The 19840-nt window shown below is 41.5% G+C and overlaps 1 protein-coding gene across 1 annotated transcript in view; it reads left to right on the forward strand.

The window, feature by feature from the left end:
• Nucleotides 1-19840, forward strand: part of XPR1 (xenotropic and polytropic retrovirus receptor 1) — a 112776-nt gene that overhangs the window by 61856 nt on the left and 31080 nt on the right. Inside the window, exons 3-7 of the mRNA XM_041478944.1 lie at nucleotides 7255-7356; nucleotides 13470-13693; nucleotides 17926-18075; nucleotides 18604-18687; nucleotides 19167-19248. Coding sequence (XP_041334878.1) covers nucleotides 7255-7356; nucleotides 13470-13693; nucleotides 17926-18075; nucleotides 18604-18687; nucleotides 19167-19248 — 642 coding nt within the window. The remainder of the gene's footprint in view (nucleotides 1-7254; nucleotides 7357-13469; nucleotides 13694-17925; nucleotides 18076-18603; nucleotides 18688-19166; nucleotides 19249-19840) is intronic.

Below are 19840 nucleotides of genomic sequence, written 5' to 3' on the forward strand. Positions count from 1 at the left end.
TTATAAAACACGGCTGTGCTATTTGTTTCAGGTAGATTCAGTGGATTTTAAAAGCATGAACAAGTGCTGCTAAGTTTTTCATTTGGTGGCCCTGTCATTCATGAAAAGGGAAAAAATACCACCTTGGATGCAACATTGCTCAGAGTAAAGGTTGATTAAGAGGGAATGTAATGGATTTTTGTTTGTTTGTTTGTTTGTTTTTCTTGGTTTTTATCTTCTTTCTTCATTGGGGATTTTTTTAGCTTCTAGTTTCTTCTATAACTGTTTCTTCAGGGAGGTCCCAACTCTCATAGGTGTCCTCCTCATATAGGGCACCACTAAATGTTGAGTTTTATTTTTTCTTTTTTTTTTTTTTGTTTCTTAAGCTTGGGATTAAATATGTGAGACAGTATTTGTTGTTTGGACTTAGATGTTTATTAATTCTTATCTTTATTACAGTCGCACACGTCGTGAGTTTATAGTATTTCACTCTAATAAGCTAAAAATGGAGATGTATTTCTCTTTTTACAAGGTTTTTTAAGGATAAACTGTCTAATTGAGAAATGATACTTAAATTATTTTTAACTTAATAACTAACTACTAGTGACTTGCAATGTGGACTTTTTTATTTAATTATACAATACTAGTTGAACTCATGAAGAAGAAGGTGAAGAAGGACTAGTTTCTACCCTAAAACTTCTTGCTGTATATATTACTATATTCTGAAACCTTAAACTAAGTTTTCCACCATGTAATATTACACAGTTCTATTCAAACCACACACCCACAATCCCAGTTCTATCATTCCATTCTGGAAGACTTCTCCACGGCCTCAGGTCAAATGCAGTGTTCTCTTGGGGGTCAGTGCCTGGCAGCACAGAAAGTCTGAAATCCTCAGGAACCAGGAATGGATGGCAGTGCTGAGCTGTTGTCTCATGTAGCATCAGCCAGAGGTGCAGGGTTCAGATCTCATCCATAAGAGGCTGGAATATCTCTGCTTTCCTTCACCTCTGGTGTGCAAGCTGCGGTATGGGGTTTTTTGTGCAACCATAATTGCTGCTCTCTCATCTTGCTTTAATGAAAAGCAGAGCTGGAGGCGGCAGGTGAGCAGCTGGAGGAAGGTGCAGGTGTGTTATGCAAGCTGGGAATGTCCCAGGGTGATCCTGGTAATCCCACAAAGCTGTGGGATCTCTGGCTGCTCGGCAGCACCCAGCAGACGCTGCAGGATGTACCAGCTGAGTAACTCAAGCCTGGTGCTCTCCTTTCTTTGTCCTGGAGTAAAGGTCAGTGTGAAATCTGACTCTCAGTTCCTGTTGACGCTCTTTCCTTCACCCTGGGGTGCGTGGCAGGGTTTCTGGTCTAGCTTATTGGGAGGCTTCTGCAAAAACACACAGAAATCTTCACTTTTTTCCCTGAAGAGAGAAATGTCAGGGTGGTTGTTAGCCAGGGAAAGCAGGTATTGAGTGCTGTCCCTGTATGATGTCTCCTGGCATCCAGGTCTGTCATCCTTTATTATCAGTATTTTTATGGTAGGTTTTGAAATACTGCTGGGCATTTATGCTGCTTTTCTTGAATTTAATTTTTTTTTCTATCACAAGTTTCTGCCTAGCTGCCCTTCAAATCTGAGCTCTACCACATAGCCTCAGTTTTATAATTCTCCTGGGAGCAGTGAATCTCTTAATGGCACAGAAGTGAGGCATTAGTGACTCTCCTGGAATAGCTGACAAAGACTGGCACTGCCTTCCTTGCTTGCAGAAGGACTTGTTATGAGTGCTGGATGCTTGTTTAAAGAAGAGCACCTGGAAACTGCAAAACCTGGCACTTGGAATTGTCTTCTCACATTTGGCTACATTTGGTTTTTCTGCACCTGAAGTTCATAGCAGGACGCTGTCATTGCTTTGGAATCTGTGTTTACAGAGTCACTACTATAAATAATTCATAGTAGACACTTGGTTGGATGTCTAGCTTGTAGGCATGTTGTGGAGCTTGCTTCTTCTTTCCAGCTAAACAAACCAGCTGTAAGAATCTAGCTGGTTTCCTTGTAAGATTTCAGTGATAGAGTCTAAAACCTAAGGCAGCAGGATTTTTATCAATCTGAAAATTGTCATTTCTAAAGGTATTTTGGAAGAGGGTTTGTTCACTCTGGGTTAGTCGGTAAAAACAACAAAATGGTGAGGTAAAACCTGAGAGAACTTGTGTTGGTGACAAGCAGCAGTTCTTGTTCCCTCCTTGCCCTGCCCACCCATAAACCTGCATGGGCAGGCAATGCCAGCCTCATTTGCTGCCTGAGTGGTCATCTTTTACTGCTAGGTTTAAAGCAATAATTTAATAACCAGATCTAATTTGGGCTAAAAGATTCGTTCAGTGGAAAGCTCATCTGTGCTGGCTCACAAAAGCAGGTACAGCCTGCTTTGAATTTTCTTGACATTATTTTTAATACCAGCTAGCTCAAGAAGATTCTTCCCTGATGATTGGACAGTATTTTAATTTGAGGTCCACTTTTGGTGGATGGAATAAATTCCAGAAGAGATGCACACCATTACATGTGCAGCTCACAGCTCAGATGTTAGGGTGGAATAACATGAACACAAATGTTCCTTTATTAGCAAGCAGAATTTTTTTTTGTTCCTTTATTTATTTGGCTTCCTTCTTCTTCCTACAGCAAGAATAAATCCTAGGAAAAAATTTCTATAGCTGTACTTAAAGCATGAAAAAGTCTGTACAAACAAACTTTTATTTGTCCCAAGATGGGACATAAAAGTTCATGGTGAATAATTAAATTACTGAACGTTTCAGTAAATAATCCAGTTTGCAGCTGACCCAAGTGAGAAAGGGAGTTGCCTTGTGGAAAAACTTTTCCTTTGGAAAAATACCCCAATAAACACCAGGTGTGTAAAGACAATAATCTCAGTCCTTGCACTAAGGGACTTCACAGTCTGATTTTTTTTACCTGCAGAGTTTCACTGTGGTGTGTAAAAAGGCTGGGGAAAGGAGAATTTTGGTGCTGCAGATCTGCCAAGGGTATGAGAGAACTGTGATGGTTGAGTAGACAGACAAAGCTGATGGGATTTTGGAGACAGATACAGGTTTTCATTATAGTGACCCACTTTTTTAGCATTTTCAGTAGCAATAAAAGTGGCTTTTTCTTCTTTTTTCCCCCTAGTGTGCCACTGGGCCTGGAAGTATAAGCTGTTACTGTCTTTACAGAAAGAAGAAAACTACCCTTTAAATATTGTTAATTTTTCATAACACAGATCTGTTGCTGTAGTTCTAGTTGAGTGCTGGGTACAGGGTATGGAAAAACGAAAAAAATCAGTGTATTCAAAGTGGTGCTGATGTTAAACTTGTGATCACCTGTTCAGTATTATTTGATATGTTTAATGCCAATGTTGAGCTTGATTTTTATTTTTATTTCACTGACTAGATTTCTTATCCCTCCTCATAAATTAAATTCCTCCTCTGTAGCTAAAGTGTTGAAATAATATTACTCAGGTAGAGCTGTTTTGTGGCAAACAGAAGGTGATTCAGAGAACTACACCTGTGCTAATCTCATAACAAAGCTAATTAATCTTTTTAAATTAAGTTCTCTTTAAAATTCAGCATGATAAAGAGTAGAGCACTTATTAAAAATGATTATTTTAAAGGCCACTGCTCTTTTCTAAAATAAAACTTTTACTGGTGTGTTCTTGCAAGGCAGTGAGTGAGCAGAGCTGCCTGGGATGCTGATCATTGTTTATATATACTACAGCTGCAGAAAATGAGAAATTAAATGAAAAGTTGAGAGGAGCACTGAGAAATGAGTGCTTGGGACAACTTAGGGGTGTAATTTGGATGTTAATTTTTCAGCTTCAGGTTCTGTTTTAGGTGTGCCAACATCTGAGCTCACTGCAAACCTGAAAATGTGGCAGGGGGGAGTATACCCAGATTGCTGCTGCTTTGGGCTTTGCAAGTAAAAGCAAGAGGTTTGCAGGCTTCCTGTGTTTGGTTTTTTTTTTTTTTTTAATTCAGGACAGGGAATCCATAGGAGGATGAGGTCTGGAAGGTGCAGTATTGATCAGACAGTCTGTTGGAGCTGAGGGTAAATGGAGTATGAAGGCTATAGAAAAAGAACAAAAGGAAGGTTAGGCCAGCCCTCCTTGGCCACTAGAGCTGGATGCCTTTTAGAAACATCCCCTGTTGTCATGGAGCTCCTGAAGCCAAGGCCAGGGGTCTGGCACTGTGATTTTCTCATGGCAAAACAGCCTTGTCCTGTCCTAGCCTTGGGGGGAAATAAAGAAATGAATAAATAAATAAATAAAGGCAGTAGCCTTGGCAGCACTTGTCTTTTATTGCAGCTCAATGACTGAACTGCAGTGGGACCAGGACCAAAGGGAAGCCTTTTCTTCACAGAGATTCCTGATTTTTTTTAAGTCTGGCATCTACCCTGGTCAGCAAAATATCTTTTGTAAGGCAGCATTTGACATTTGGAGAAGGATTTTAGATAGTTTATGTAGAACTTGCTTTTCTCTGAGTCAGCAGTGTTTTGAGGTTGAGATAGAGACCTGAATTCCTAATCTCAAGGGTTTTGGAAGGGCTTCCAGTAGGAGTTGGTTTGTGTTCAAAGCCCATTTTCCTCTTCCAAACTTTAGATTATGGTCAAACTGTTCAACACACTTATTTGTAATTTCTTGAACTAGTCAATAATTTACAGAACAAGATATCAATTGTGTTATTTGGCATTGATTATGTTAGTTCACATCTGTGTTGCTTTACTGAACTTTCTGGTCTCTTAGAAGAGAAGAAACACAGAAACATTCTTACTTGACTTTGTGGACAAAAAGAATATTCCATGCTTAAAGAGATTTTCTTTTTTTCTTCTTTTTTTTTTTTTTTTTTTTCATCCTTTGGTACTGCCAGAAGTTTAAAAACTTGCTTGGTCTTACTATTATATTGTGAATGTACTGAAACATAAAAACAAGCGAAGGCAGAAGAGATGTAGTGTTTCCACAGGAGGAGAGCAGTAAGCCTGTGTGCCTTTATTTCTTTATGACTTATTTTTTAAGTGCAGGAAATGATGGTTCCCCCATGTCAGAAAGCACCTCTAGATAAACTTTTTTGCCAGACATGGGTCAACTCTTTGTGCTGGAGAATTTGTCTTTCAGGTCCATCCTTAAGAGTCACCTCTGCTTTGGTACCTCCTAATTACTATTACTTGCAAAGTTTCAGGCATCTAGTGAATAAAATCTCTGCATTTTTAGTATTGCATAATAATTTCTGCTGCTTCACCTCCTCCCCTGTTTGTGCTTTGCTCTCAGGTCAAAGATTTGGAAGTCTTGGAGGCAAGTTCAGATCAGCCTTACTGGGAGGGCCCCAGGCTGGGATGCTGCAGCAGCTGGGACTCTGCTGGTAGGACCCAGCAGCCCTGAAGCAGAGTTATTTTCTTATTTGCTGTGCCTGTGGTGCTCAGGCAGCCCACGAGGAGGGATCCATGTGGGAGCTCTCTGTGGAGTGGGATTGCTCATCCGTGGTCCAGAGCCCTGGAGCAGGGCTGGAGTGACACTCCAGCAGTTCTCCTGCAGCAAAGAGGAGCCCAAGCCCTGTCATCCCAGGGTTTGTGTGCTCCAGGGAGGGAGTTCTCATCCTCAGGAGCAGCCACAGAGCTGCAACTATAATGATTGGATAAGAAAATAACCCTGGGAGCCAAAGCTTGGAGTTTGGAACGGGCTTGAGAATCCTTCCCTTCAAGCCCTTGGGTGGTGGAGTTACAAACACCAGGCAGAACTGGTTACTTTCTCTCTGTTTACTCTGTATAGCATCATCAGACTCCAAAAGAAAACAGACTTCTTCCAAAGCTGCCCCTGCACTGCAGTTTTGTGTTGTGCTCTTTGCTCTTTCCATACCATCCCTTAAAAATGGTACTGACATTTGTGTCGGTTTGTGGGGCTTAATATCAGAGCCAAACCAGAAAAATCTAAATGTTGGAATTTTATATTTAAATATTCTCTTGAGGTTGGTTTTACATAGAAATTAATGTTAAAAGAAAGAGATTTCTTGGTTATGACAGTCCAATATGTGTATGTGATAGTGAATGAAATTTCACTGTAGTCATTTGTCTTCTCAATTTAATAACATTTATTTCAACATCTGTTTGAATCTGGTAGAATCAGCATCCCTGGAAGTGTTCCAAAAACGTGTGGATGTGTCACTTGGAGACATGGTTTAGTGGTGGGCTTGGCAATGATTGGATTCACTCATCTTAATCCAACCTGAAGCAATTCTGTGGTTCTGTGGTCTACTTCTCAACGTTGTTGAGACCATAATAAAATCTTAATTTTCCTGTTTGTATTAACACTAACCCTTGCAATCTGTGAGAGTGCATGAAGATTCAGGGGCTGTAACTATGGGAGGGTATGAAGAGCCTGCTTTGATTCAGCATTAGGAACATTTGGTTTTTGACAGTACTGAAATTAGTAATTATAGCCTGTCTTGATTTTTTTTTTACTCATTAAACTAATTTCTTAATTACTAGAAAATCCATTCTGTCTTTGAGATTCTGCTCTATGTTTTTTATAACAACAAGGTGACTGAATAGCTGCTTTAATTTCAAGTTTTGACTTTAATTATGGAATAGTATGTAGTTCTTGCAAAAGAATTAAAACTGTTCCAGAGCAGTGGGGTGAAGGAGAGTTGTGGAACTGATCACAATCACCATAATTTAGGCCTTTTCATTTCAGCTTTGCTTAGGAGAAAAGCTTTTATTTTCCAGGAGGGAAGCTTCCACACAGTTTTCTGTATGGATTTCTCTATGGATTTGTGTATGAATTTCAGTGTGCTATGGTGCTGTGTTTGTGTTTGAAGGATTAGCCTGGTGAGAAGGTGGGAATGGTGGCTGAAGCCAGCGAGTCCTCCTGGAAGATCAGGTGGAGGCTTCAGTTAAAAACTCGGTGTTTTCCTTCTGAGCACAAATGTTTGCCAAGCTGGAGTGAACACTTAGGGTCAGATTCGGTCTTTGAAGCAAAAGTGGAATTGTGAGGTCTGAAATAGCGCTTGGAGGATCAAAAAGGTGATGGGAACTTGGGTCAGGGTGCTGTTATGAGCATGTCCTTCTCCCTCTTGGTGCAATTCCTTTTACAACCAAATATGTGTTCCCTCCAGCCCTTTGGGCTTGGTTGTTCTTCTTCCTCTGCATGACAAAGATGGATTTGCTCTGAAGAACTATTTCCATGGCAGCCACTTGTAAAATTGTCCCTATGTCCTTCTGTTACAACTTCTTTGTTTTTCTCTTTTGTTTTGTAGACACAGATGAGGACACGGTGAAAAGATGTTTTGCCACGTTTGAAGAGAAATTCTTCCAAACCTGTGAGAAAGAACTTGCCAAAATCAACATTTTCTATTCAGGTAAGGTGCTTATTTTGTGTGTATTTGTAGAAAATTCAACAACAGAAAAAGGGCCTGAAGGTCCCAAACTTTCAGGATAACCACAGTGGTGATGCAGGTCTACCATCAGGTAATTAGAGGGCAGGTTTGTGTGGAAAACTGCTCTGGTTTAATCACAGATCTGGAGCTCAACCCTGGTATTAACCTGGCTAACCCTGGCTGGAGGGAGAATGAATGGCAGGTGATTTCATTTCTTTGAACTTTCAAGGAGTCCTGCTGAACTTTATGGAGATGCTCTTCAAACTAAAGGGCACAGTCTTCCAATTTTTTTTTTTTTTTTTACAATCTCCTGGCCACGATTTAGGTGTGCTGAGCCTCCTAGCTGGTGTTTCCTGAGCTTCTGCTGGAACAGCTCTTGTGGGCTTCCTGTGTGTGCTAGCTTGATCTTGATGGGTCCAACAAGTTTTTAAACACAGCTCTCACTGAAACCCCTGCAGCTTTCTGGAGTACAAAAGCCAGCAGCAATTGCCATGGGCTGTGTATTTTGAGTAAAAAATGTTGTCATGGTAAGAGTGGGGATTTCTAGGTGTCTTATACCAAGTGCTGGTTTTTGTTGTTTCCTCTGAAAAAGTTGCCTTCCCTGTGTTTTGAAAACAACTTTAGAACGGGTTAATTGGAAATTCACCCTGTAAAATTGCTACAAAAGGCTTGGTGTGCTCTGGCTCCTCCTGCCATTACACTTCAGATGATTTTCAGCCTCTTTTGGTGAGGTTTAAAATGGGGTTTCAACTAGAAAAGCATTTAAATGTAGATACAGCAGTGCATTGGCTTCCTCTTAACATGTTGATTTATTAACTTAGTGCTATAAACAGGATTTGCACCACAATATGGTAGCCTTTTTTAGTTCTGATTTTAATCTGATAACAAAGGCACAGCTGAATTGTGCAAAAATATTTTCATAACCATTGGGTGATGACTTTATTGCTGGCTCTTTTACTGCCAGCCAGGATCTGGGTTGTGAACTTGAGGAGAGCTGAAAGCATGATGGATGCACTGGCTGAGCTCTGCAGCTTCCCTCTGTTCAGCTTCCATCTAGGGAAGTAAATTTCCTTGGGGCTGGCTGTGCCTGCTCTCCCAGCTCCCTGGAGCAGTGTGGGTGTCAGGACAAGAGGCAGTTTTTTAGGTAAAATTGGTATTTTTATTAGGTCAGCTGGGTTTTACACTTTGTAGGCATTTTTCTGCACGCAGTTCATACGTACCTAACTCAGAGCACTGCTCTGTGTTGTTTCCCTGGGACATCTTGTGCTTCTATCCCAGACCTGAGGGTTTTATGCTCAGAAACTTCCTTTCTGAGCCATATCAGATCCTGTGCACTAAGTGCTAGACTCTGTGCAGGAAGTTCTGTCAATTTAGATGCACAATACAGTTTTATAATTTCCCCTAATGAGGACCTGCTGCCACACGTGCACCCACATATACACACCCATTCCAGCATTGTTTAAAATGGCATTAATAACATAGGGTAGGGTTGGGGTTTTTTTTCCCAGCTAGCTGTCATTTCAAAAAGTTCTAGGAGAGAATACATGTAATTTGAAAATCTCCTGTGATAAGATTAAAATAAGTCCTTTATTTGCAGAAGAGCATGTGACTTTCGTAGAATGGAAACCCTGTTATTATTGTTATTAGCATTGAGCTGCAGCAAGAAATGTTCCATCAGTGGTTCCTACCCTTGATCCTGTCAGAAATTTGTCATGTTGGACCCTATTGTAACTCCAGGCATGTGTTGGCTTGGATTATGACCTGGCACATCCTATTTATTATAGGTTTATTACTCGGCTTATTACACCCCTGTCTTTACTATAGTAAATATTGTTCATTTTTCAAGAAAATCAAATTTTCTGTTGATCACTGCTTCATTTCCTCATCATCTTTCTCTAGGCTGAAGGTTCCTCAGTGAGCATCACCCACAGCACAAATAGCCTCATCCTCTTGGGGTGGCCTGGTCCTGAAGCCCAATTCCTCCATGGAGCACTCAGAGCTGGAGTGGCTGCTCCAAAAGCCTTTCTTTGCCCTTCCTTGTGTGCTCCCCTCAAACATTCCCTTAATTCCTCTGCCCATCATCCCAGCTCAGTGGAAAGGAAAACTGCCATTACCTAAATCAGATTTGATAAACAATTTGCAATTTTTTTTGACTGTGCTCAAGGAGATCCATCCCCAACTAAAAGAAGAATTGCAGTAAAATTTTCAGATGGTTCCAGCAGAAGAATGCCTAGTAAATGCCTACACTCCTTTTACTAATAGTTCTAATTTATTAGAATTATTTTACTAACAGAAATAAAATAAAATTAGAAAACAACTGTATAAAACCCTGCACAACAATTTACAAAAGTTACAAAGCTGGCCTGAGCCACATTTACAGCACTGAAGAGACCAATAAGACACTAAATAAGCCAAGCTACAACCCACAAAAAAAGACTTTCTAAGTCTTTTCTCCAAAGAAGTACTTTTCCTGAACCAATTAAGAAAAAACCTGATTAAATCTACTTTTGAAAAACCCCTTCAGAGGTTCTCTCCCAGATTTACCTTAAACCAAAACACTATTCAAGTGCTAAAGTTTTATCTGTGGCCGGTTTTGCTTTGTGTTTGGGATTTTCTAGATGACAGGTTTGTTATATTTTAAATCACAATCATCAGAACTTGACTAAACAGTAGCCAGCAACATTTCCATGGTTAATTTAGGAATTGTAATTTGTAGGAAACCCTGGCTTTAAATTGGGAAGCAAAATATTGAACATAAAATGTACAAGTAGGGAAGGGAAGGAATGCTAAAACTAAAATGTGTGGCTGGCAGGAGGTTCAGGCTGTTGACCACCTCCTGTCTGGTGGAACAGGCTTTGATCACATCCATGCCCATGTAAATTGGAATCTGGGGGAGAATTTTCCTGGTTCTTTAGTGCAACAGTCTTTTTTCCACCATCCTTATGTGTGAACTTTCATTTAAACTTGGAAAATGAAGTCAAAAACCAGCTTGGAGCTGCGTGGTTGAGGTGATAACTCTTTAGGCTCTTTTAGTCAGGATTTTAGCAGCATTTTTTGGGCCAAGCTGCTGCTTTATGGCAAGCACTTTTGTTGAAGTCTGCCACTATTGGTTTTGGATTTCTTGTTAGTCTTGGCCATGAAATTACACTTGAGCTGAGGGCTCTGTGGGCATCAGGTCATGCAAAATGCTGCAACACAAGAGTGGTTCCAGTTTCTAAGCTTTTTTTTTTGTTCTCTTGAGCAACATATTTTTTAAAGTCACTTTTCAGAATGTTAAATTAGTGATAGACAGTGCTAAATTAGTGATAGTGGTATATGACACTTCAGTGATTTTGGAGTACACTGCAAACTGAGAAATTAATTTCTATTCTGCTTTGCTGTTTCCCATGGCAATTTCCTAGGAGGTTTTCAGAACTGCAGCACACTTTGTTTTGTTTTGTTTTGCTTCTCCATTGAGTCTCGATGGTAAAAAAAATCATACCTTAATAAGATGAAATGATTTGTGGATGGGATAACTAGAGTCAGTGCAGGAGAGAGAAGGTGGTGACAGGATGGTTGTTTCTCAGGAGGGGCATTTTTTATGGATAGCTACAGTCATAAATATTTCAAGGCATCGTATTTTCTTTAAATATGGTGTTATTAGGCTGATGGATGTTAGGATTTTTCTGGACATAGGGACAGTGGAACAGTGCTTTCAATTGAAAATATTAATTTAAGCTCTTCCATATCTACTGATTTGATTTAAAGGAAATTTCAGTGTATCACAGATGGTTTAATAAATGTTTTCAATATAGAGAGTGAACTTCTGAGCTTTATTTATATTAAGGCTTTTGATTTGAACAGATATCTGTTCCTTCTTCCCGAGGGAGCTCCCAAAGTGGGGAGGGATTATTGTTTTGGCAGTCTGATCTTGTTGTGGTAAATATAATGTGGTTGTAGGTTGTGGGCAGACAATGCTCACTGTGGGCTGCACTGCCTCTGTTTGCTGGAGTCCTTGCAGCTGTGGAAGTTGTCAGAGAGGAGTTGCCGTTTCCTGCATTTTAAATCTTCTTCCTTTATTAAAGTTTATAAGCAAGAAGTTTAGAGTTTCAGGCTCCTCTGTACTTGATTTCCTATATTGATCCCCATTTTCTGTTTGGAAAGGCATTCTCCTTCTGGCAAATACCTTATGCTCTGTAAAATTATTTATAGAGTAGTTTTGCTCTTAAAATTAAGCACAATTGAGTTAGACAAAGGAAAAGGAAGAGTAAATCAGAGTAAATCTGAGTGGGGAGCAGTTGTGAATTATCACTGAGTTATGTAAGATAGTAATGAATAGAATTATACTGACATCCAGGAGGCTGGATGTTGAGGCAGAGCCTTGTGTAGTAGAGGGACCTTGTGGTTTCTTGTGCAGTGCTGGGTGTCCTGCTGTGAACCTGGTCAGCATCTTCCTGACCAACACCAGCACCCATGGTCTGTGACCCTGCTTATCAACAGAGATGCCAAAGCTGTGACTGAAGCTCAGCAGGGGAAAAAAAGCCTGGAAGGAACCAGTTGTACAGAACAAAGAGGACGATAACAGTCTTTGCTATGCTGGTTTGAGGTTTAAAAGGTTGTTGTTTAGCCAAAAATATTGTTTTCTGAGAGTACATAAGGCAGCATGTTTAAAGGAACACCTTCTTCATGCTTGAGGTGTGAGAGACTCGTTCTGAAAACACATCAAAATGACATTTAAGTGGCCTCTTTAACCAGTAAATAATGAGGCAATGCTTCTAAAGTGAGGAAAAGAGGGATAAATTATTGCAGCAGATCATGCACAGCAGCCAGCAGTGTTGTAACTCCTGATCAAAGCAGAGCTGTGTTTGTCTGTCGCTGGGAGCTTGGCAGAGGGGCCGTGCTGCTCTCTGAGCAACAAAATTCAGTGTCACATTTGAAGTGTGGGGTTTGTCTTCTTTGATTTCCCTACTGTCACATGAAAAGATAGTAAACACATAGTCAGTAGTGGGTGCACAGATCTGAAAAACGCTTTGCTTACTCACTGTCATGTTTCATAATATTGTCTAACAGGATTTTTCTCTAATGCTCCTGCTGCACTTGATTTATGTGGGAAAGAGGAGCAGCTTTTCTGTTGTGCTCAGAGTAGATGTGTGGTCAGTGCTTTGGTATTTGGATGAGACCCTAAATTAAGCAGAATTAATTTAAGGTCCAGCCAGTGTGGGGACGCCTGCCCCACTGTCTTTGTGCTGGTTTGCAGTCCCCAGGTATAGCCTGGGCCTCTTCCATCCCTAGCAGGTATTTGTGTGGTGCTGGACAGAGCATCCTCTAGAAATCAAAGCTGGGATGGAAGCTGAGAGGTCTCAGTTCCTGGCTAATGCTGCTTTAGTCTGTGCTGAAGCAACAGCCCCTTGATTTTGACCCTATTAATTGGTTTTTTTTTTCCTTGAGAACTTGTGTGTTTTACATAGGATTAATGAGGAAAGCTTCCTCTTTTTCTCTGCCCCTGTGAGACCACATCTGGAGTTCTGCATCCAGGTCTGGGGCTCAGAGCACAAGAAGGACATGGCCCCATTAGGGTGGGTCCAGAGGAATGGAGCTCCTCTGCTCAGAGACAGCCTGGGAAAGCTGGGGCTGTTCACCTGGAGAAGAAAAAGCTCCAGGGATCCCTTAGAGCCCCTTCTTGTGCCTAAAGGGTCCAAGAGAGCTGGGGAGGGACTTGGGACAAGGGCTTGGAGTGCCAGGACAAGGGGGAATGGCTTCACAGTGACAGAAGGCAGGTTTGAATTAGACATTAAGAAGAACTTCCCTGTGAGGGTGCTGAGACCCTGGCACAGGTTTGTCCAGAGAAGCTGTGGCTGCTCCATCCCTGGAGGTGTTCAAGGCCAGGCTGGACAAGGAACACGTGGGAGGGGGTTGAAATGAGATGGCCTTTGACCCAAGGCAGTCTGTGATTCCATCCTGCGAAAAGAGTGCTTGAGTTGACCGCGCGGCGGGGGCAGGCCGCGCAGTACGGCGCATTTCACCCACAGGCATGTCACTTGGATTTGGGCTGTTTTTAGGGCTGGCTGGGCCGTGCTTGGCCCTCCCAGGTGACGTATCCCTCTCCCTGCCCACAGAGAAGCTTGCGGAAGCGCAGCGCAGGTTCACCACGCTCCGCACCGAGCTGCAATCCACCTTGGACGCGCAGAAGGAGGCCAGCGGGGCCTCCACGCTGCAGCGGCGCCGAAAGCCCGTCTTCCACCTGTCCCACGAGGAGCGGGTCCAGCACAGGAACATCCGAGACCTGAAATTGGCCTTCAGCGAGCTCTACCTCAGCCTCATCCTGCTGCAGAACTATCAGGTACCCGCCACGGGCGGCGCCTCCGCGGAGCGCCGTGTGTAAACGTCCCTGTGCTTTGCGTGTCCTTCGATGCCTCGGGTTTGAGCTTTTCTGTTTTTCAGGTTCTGTGCTGCTTTAGTGTTGGGTCTGGGCTTCATGTAAAGGGATGGTGAGCTCTCTGCACAGAGCAGGGAGACAATTCCTTCTCCAGCTGGGGACCAAGGACAAATGATCCAAATCTCAGCCCAAGAACACAAACACCGTGGGCTGAAGAGAGAAAAACAAACAGGATGGGACTGCATGGGCTAAAGCTGGAATTGGACAGTTAACTCCAATGGAGTTAATTGGACCAGAACTTATAAAAGTGAGAGACCCCATGACCGGCTGTCCATTTTGTGACCATTTTGGTTCATCTTGGGTGTAGCCCTGGCTGGGCTTTTGGGCTGCCCAAGGTGGATCCATTGAGGCCTCCTAATAAATCCCTACTTTATTTTTTAGCTCTGTCTAGTCTGTTCTAGGTCAGCCTTCTCAAGGCATCACCTTGAGTTGCCTCACTCAGTTTTTCATTTATTTCTTCCTTTTTTGGGGAGCCCTAAACACTTCTGAAGAAAAGGCAGGTAGCAGTGTACACCTGGTTGCTTTAACTGAGCTAGAAGTGCTGATCTGACCTGCAGAAGGACTTTTCCTTCTTCCTTTTCTGGGCTGGCTGACCCCAGCACCTTTGTCCAGGCAGGACCTCTTCCTTCTGTAGTGTGTTTTTCTATGCAGGGCAGGTTGGGGAAGAAGCTCTTTTATCTTATATTTGTGCTGAAACTTGAAATCCCAATGTACTGTTTCCTCTTGGCGTTACCATGGTAGTGGCTGTGACCTTGCTGTATCAGAATTTCTTGCTAAAACATCAATTTAAAAAATATATATTTTGATTTCTGCAGGATACAGGCTCATTTGCCTTGAGGTATGAAAACAAACCAATCTTTAGTTGTACTTGGATTTTTGGCTTGGTTGCAGATGCTGATCTTGTTCCAAAAATCTTGAAATAAAAATCTGAAACTGTTAATATATTTTTGGCTGGACTACCTCTTCTGGAGTTAAATGCTCTGAAATGCTTTTAAGTGTTTTACTGTGAGGGGCTCTAGCTTGTTAATTAAGAATGTTGGAGCTTAAATTGACTACATGTTTATTTAGATCTTTGACAGATCTTTACTGCAGAATTTTACTAAACAAAATTCACAGTCAGAATAAATTGAATACCACTCTGCTGTATGGACAGAGCTTAGTCTCCCAAAATTCTGAGTATTTGTACCTCTCCTACAGTGATGTTATCTTTGAGCATGTGTCTGGAAACTCTGAGTTTCTTAATAAAATATTTTAACTATTAGTGGTAGTTCCTAGTGCAAATTCCTGGGAAAGGTGGAGTATCTGTATCTTTTTAGGAATAGAGTGAAGCAGCATTACCTGCTGTGATTTCTTCCCTTACATTTATTTTCTAACAGAAGACAGCTATACTTTTAATTAAAAAAAAAATCAATTCTGAGGCTTGATGAAGAATTTAAATAGGGGCTAACATTGATCATTCCCTTGGGAAATCTTTTCCTACTATTCCTCAGTGAAGAAAGGCAGGTTGCACACTGATATTTTTGCTTTTTGCTTCCATGAGTCCAGACCCACTGTAAGTCTACTAAATATTGATCTAAATCCCATCTGGTTTAGATAGCTTTCACACTTTGCAGAGGCAGCAGAGCTGCTTTCTACAACATAACTCCAGAGAGAGAATGAGAAAAATTCCTTCAAATTGGTATTGAAGCTGAGGACAAGGAATACAAACACAAAAACAGACATAAAACTAAATCCCAGAGTACTGCTGTTGTTAATCACTCTTGAGCTTAGAGTATAACAATGAGGAATATTCAAGCTCTTGCAGTTTTGGAGGGAAGAAAAAACAATAACCTGGTGGGATGATGATGATGAGCCCTCCTTGTAGGTGATAAAAAAATGAAATCAACAGCAGCATTATAAATATCAAACTGGCTTTGATGAAATGCTGATGCCTTGAGTCGGGTTACACAGGAAGGAATATCCACCTGAAGCAAATTTCTCAGTCTCTTAGGGGTGAACAAATGCATTCATTCTTGAGGTACACAAACCAAACATCAAATGAAGCTATAAGCAGTCTCCAGAGCAGCTCTTGCATGTTTAACTTATCAGTGATTAAACTTCTGATAAAATTCATTTATTATTACCAGCAATGTACAATTCTAGAATGTGTATGTAGATTAAAAAATCTATTTATTTGAAACGCTGTGTTTTAGGACAAACAAATGCTGAGAAATTAAGCATATAAGATTTAGTTACTTATTCTGTATATAATATAGTGCATTTATTGGGTGAATAATAGAGGCTGAAGCAGTTTTATTAAATTATCTTGCTGGTGCATTTCCTGATATATATGAGCAAAGGTTTCTTGAGTCCCCTGTTTGATTCTACTTGATGTTGCATTATATTATTGCCTAAATTGCACTGTTTGTTGTTTGTGGGGGGTGTTTGGTTATTTTGGGATTATTTTTTGGTGTTTTTGTTTTTTGGGGGTTTTTTTCCCTTTTTTTATTGGGGTTTTTGTTTTCATAAAATAGGGTGTTTGGTTGTTTTGGGATTATTTTTTGGTTTTTTGTTTTTTGGGGTTTTTTTCCCTTTTTTTATTGGGGTTTTTGTTTTCATAAAATGCAGCAGAATTTTTTGGGGTTTTTTTCCCTTTTTTTATTGGGTTTTGTGTTTTTGTTTTCATAAAATGCAGCAGAAATGGAGGTCAGGCTTGGAGAAGGCCCCTTGCCAAACAAAAGCAGCAAGAATAGCAAAATATCAGACTGCATAAATGATTTTTCTGTTTGTTCTGTTCCACAGTCCCATCACTGTGTGTTCCTTGTCAGAAACATCACTGTGACCAACAATGCTTTTATCATGCACTTGGAGGTTGCAGAATTTTTACAGCCAGAGGATGAAATGCCACTGGAGAGGTTTTAGGGTGTCTGGTATAAACATATCCCAACCAGCAAGGGCATCCCAGATTTAGGCTGGGTTTGTACCCATGGCAGATGAAGGGATGTTATTTCAGGCCACAAAAAGGTCTCTGACCAAAATCATCCTTTTGTTGCAGTTTTTTATGTGAAATTTCTGCTCTCCTTGGGGTGGAATGCTGGCTTTTCCAATAGAAAGTAATTAAAGTCTCTTGTCTGCAATGAGGCAGGTCATTAATGCTTTGGCTTCCTGCTCCTGTCTCCCCAGCCTCATTTCCCACCTAGATGGGAGAGTCTGGCATTAAATCACTCCAAGCATAATTACATTGAAAATAATTTCACTAAGTAGTTGGTGCCTCTCTCCAGGGCATTAGATTTTGCTGTTTTCTCTGGTTTTCTTTCCAAGCTGCTCTCTAAACTTTTTTCAGAAGTGAGTCTTGCCACAGTCTCTCTGTGTTTCTGCTGTTGCTTGAATGAACATTGAGTTTTTTAGGCAGCATTTCCTGCACAATGAAATGGAGGATTCCAAATACATCATGCCACAGAAATTGCTGCTGTGTGATGAGCTCTGCCTGTCTTAGGTACTGTGCACAGGTGTTGAATCAGGGATCATCTATAACTTCGAAATCAACAGTTGCTTCTTGTTTTAAGCATTGTGTGCTTGTCTCTACAGACTGGAGAATTACATCTCCCACATCCGCAAGCCTAAGCTGGTTTTGCAGTCATTGTGCAACATACTCTGAAAAAACATGCTGCTGTGGGGATGCACTTGTCTGGATTTAATCTGCAGCACTGACAACTTTCATACAAAGGCTTCCCTTCTATAATGAATTTAACTGGAGGACTTGATTTGAAACCAGTGTCAAGTTTAAAGAAGTCAGTAGCTCAGATTTTTCAGGAGGGAAAACCCCTTAAGGGTTATTTTTCTTCAAGGTAGCATCAGGTCACTTCTTGCATAAAGGAGGAAGGTGGAAGTGATCTGGCTTTTCAGGAAATAAAAAGCTTTAGGTAGCTTCCTTTTTATACCACATTTTTTATTTTATTTTCTAGGATTATATATTCCTTATAATAAAGTAAGAACTCAGAAACTTCCTGACAATAAAGACAATCATTTTGATTCTTATTAACGATTCCTTTCTCGCTAGCACTGGGGAGAGAACCATTTCTTTTTCCTGGAAGATGGCTGGGGTTTAAGAGATGGCTGGGGTTTAAAAGCCAGCATGTTCTTTCCCTTGCCTGCAGAACCTGAACTTCACCGGCTTCCGCAAGATCCTGAAGAAGCATGACAAGAACCTGGAGACAGCCCGGGGGGCGGAGTGGAGGGTGGCCGAGGTGGAGGTGGCTCCCTTCTACACCTGCAAGAAGATCAACCAGCTTATCTCCGAAACAGAGGTGAAGAGGCTGGCCTGGGCACTGCCAAAAATCCCCCAAAAACGGGGTCTTGGTCACTGCTGGTTTCTGGAAGTGTTCAAGCACGGGTTGGATGGAACACTGAGCAAACTTTTTGTAGTGGAAAGCTCCCCTGCCCATGGCAGAGGGTTGGAACAAGATCTTTAGGTCCCTTCCAACCCAAACTGTTCTATGACACTGTAATTCCCGTAGTGTTTTGCCCTCTCTGTAGATTGTATTTACCACCAAGATGGATAATTGATTTTGAAATGCCACTGACTTCTGGCACTGCTTACATCAGTATGGGTATGTTCTCTTCAGCTGGGAACTTTTCCCTTGGCAAAGCCTAGTGCAGCTGTAACTTCTGCCATGAAGGAACTTGGTGCAGCATGCTGAGCTTTTCACATCTTTCTATTAAAAGAATACTGGGCCAGGGCTCTCCTCTAACATGGAAACCAACCTTTAGGTTTGGTTTGACCACGTGCTCTTCATCCAGATGACCTTCAGTGGTGTGTATCTTTGTCTCCTCAGGAAGTGGTGACCAACGAGTTGGAAGATGGAGACAGACAGAAGGCAATGAAACGTCTGCGTGTTCCACCCTTAGGAGCAGCTCAGGTGAGACATGAGGGTTGTGGAGAGAAGCTGCTCCTCCAACTTGTCAAGGTGCCAAATCAGATTCAACATCTGAAGGAAACAGTGGAAATAATTGATGTGAGCGTGCATGGGGCAGGGCCAGATAATCTGCTTTAGTTCCGGAAGGTTTGGAAATAGGTTACTGCTCCTAATGCATGCAGACAAGGTAATGAAGGGAGGAGATAAATGCTAAAAGGAAATTTGTACTAATATAAGCAATATGCTTAGTGTTTGTGTGGTCTGGAATATTTTTCAGGGGCCACTGAGACTCCCAGCTCTGTTTCAACATGGCAAGAATATTACACAGCATTTTCAGTTTAAAAAAACCTCATTTCAAAAGCAAGAGTGCAATCAGGGGTCAGGAGCTTGTGTTTGTGATTTTAAGTTGACTCTGCAAACTAATCTGACTGTGCTGATAACCTGTTTACCTCACCTTAATTCTGCTGTGGCTTTGTTCACAGCCTGTACCAGCCTGGACTACATTCAGGGTTGGATTGTTCTGCGGGCTGTTCATTGCACTGAACGTCACTGTCATACTTTCAGGTAGGTGTCCTGCCATGCCTGGTCTCCTCACTTAGGGAGGGCCTGGACCTGGATGTTCTGGGTTAAATCAGAGCCATATCACATTGGTGTGAACTACAAGTTCTGCTCAGCAGTAGGTTGTGGTTTTTCTCATGTTGTATATGTCAACGTTGAAGACAAAAATCCTTTTCTTCTGGTGTCCTCCTTATTTTTGGAGGGATATTCTGAGGGTGCAACATCTACGTGTAAAAACAGGTTATCATTCTGGGAACACACAGCCCATGCCCACCTTGAGACAGATGCTGTTAGAACTTGAGCTTTGCATGGTGTTGACTCCCTAAAGAAAAGACCACCAGACACAGAGCCATGTGACCAAATGCCACTTGGGATGGAAATCAGGAACTCATTTGGAAATTCCTAGAATTTCAATACCTGGAGTCTGCTAATGGAATTAATTGACTTTTTCTTATTGGCAGTAGTTGGCAAGGATGTTTAAAAGCTACAATTAATGGGTGCATCTCTCAGGCCCTGGCTTTATTCTGCTTTGTGCCTTCTGAGTTTGGCCCCTGATTAGAGTAGTACTGCAGATCCAGACACAGAGCTTAATCACAAG

This window comes from Pyrgilauda ruficollis, unplaced genomic scaffold (genome assembly GCF_017590135.1).
Source record: "Pyrgilauda ruficollis isolate IOZ18807 unplaced genomic scaffold, ASM1759013v1 scaffold47, whole genome shotgun sequence".
Classification (NCBI taxonomy): Eukaryota; Metazoa; Chordata; class Aves; order Passeriformes; family Passeridae; genus Pyrgilauda; species Pyrgilauda ruficollis.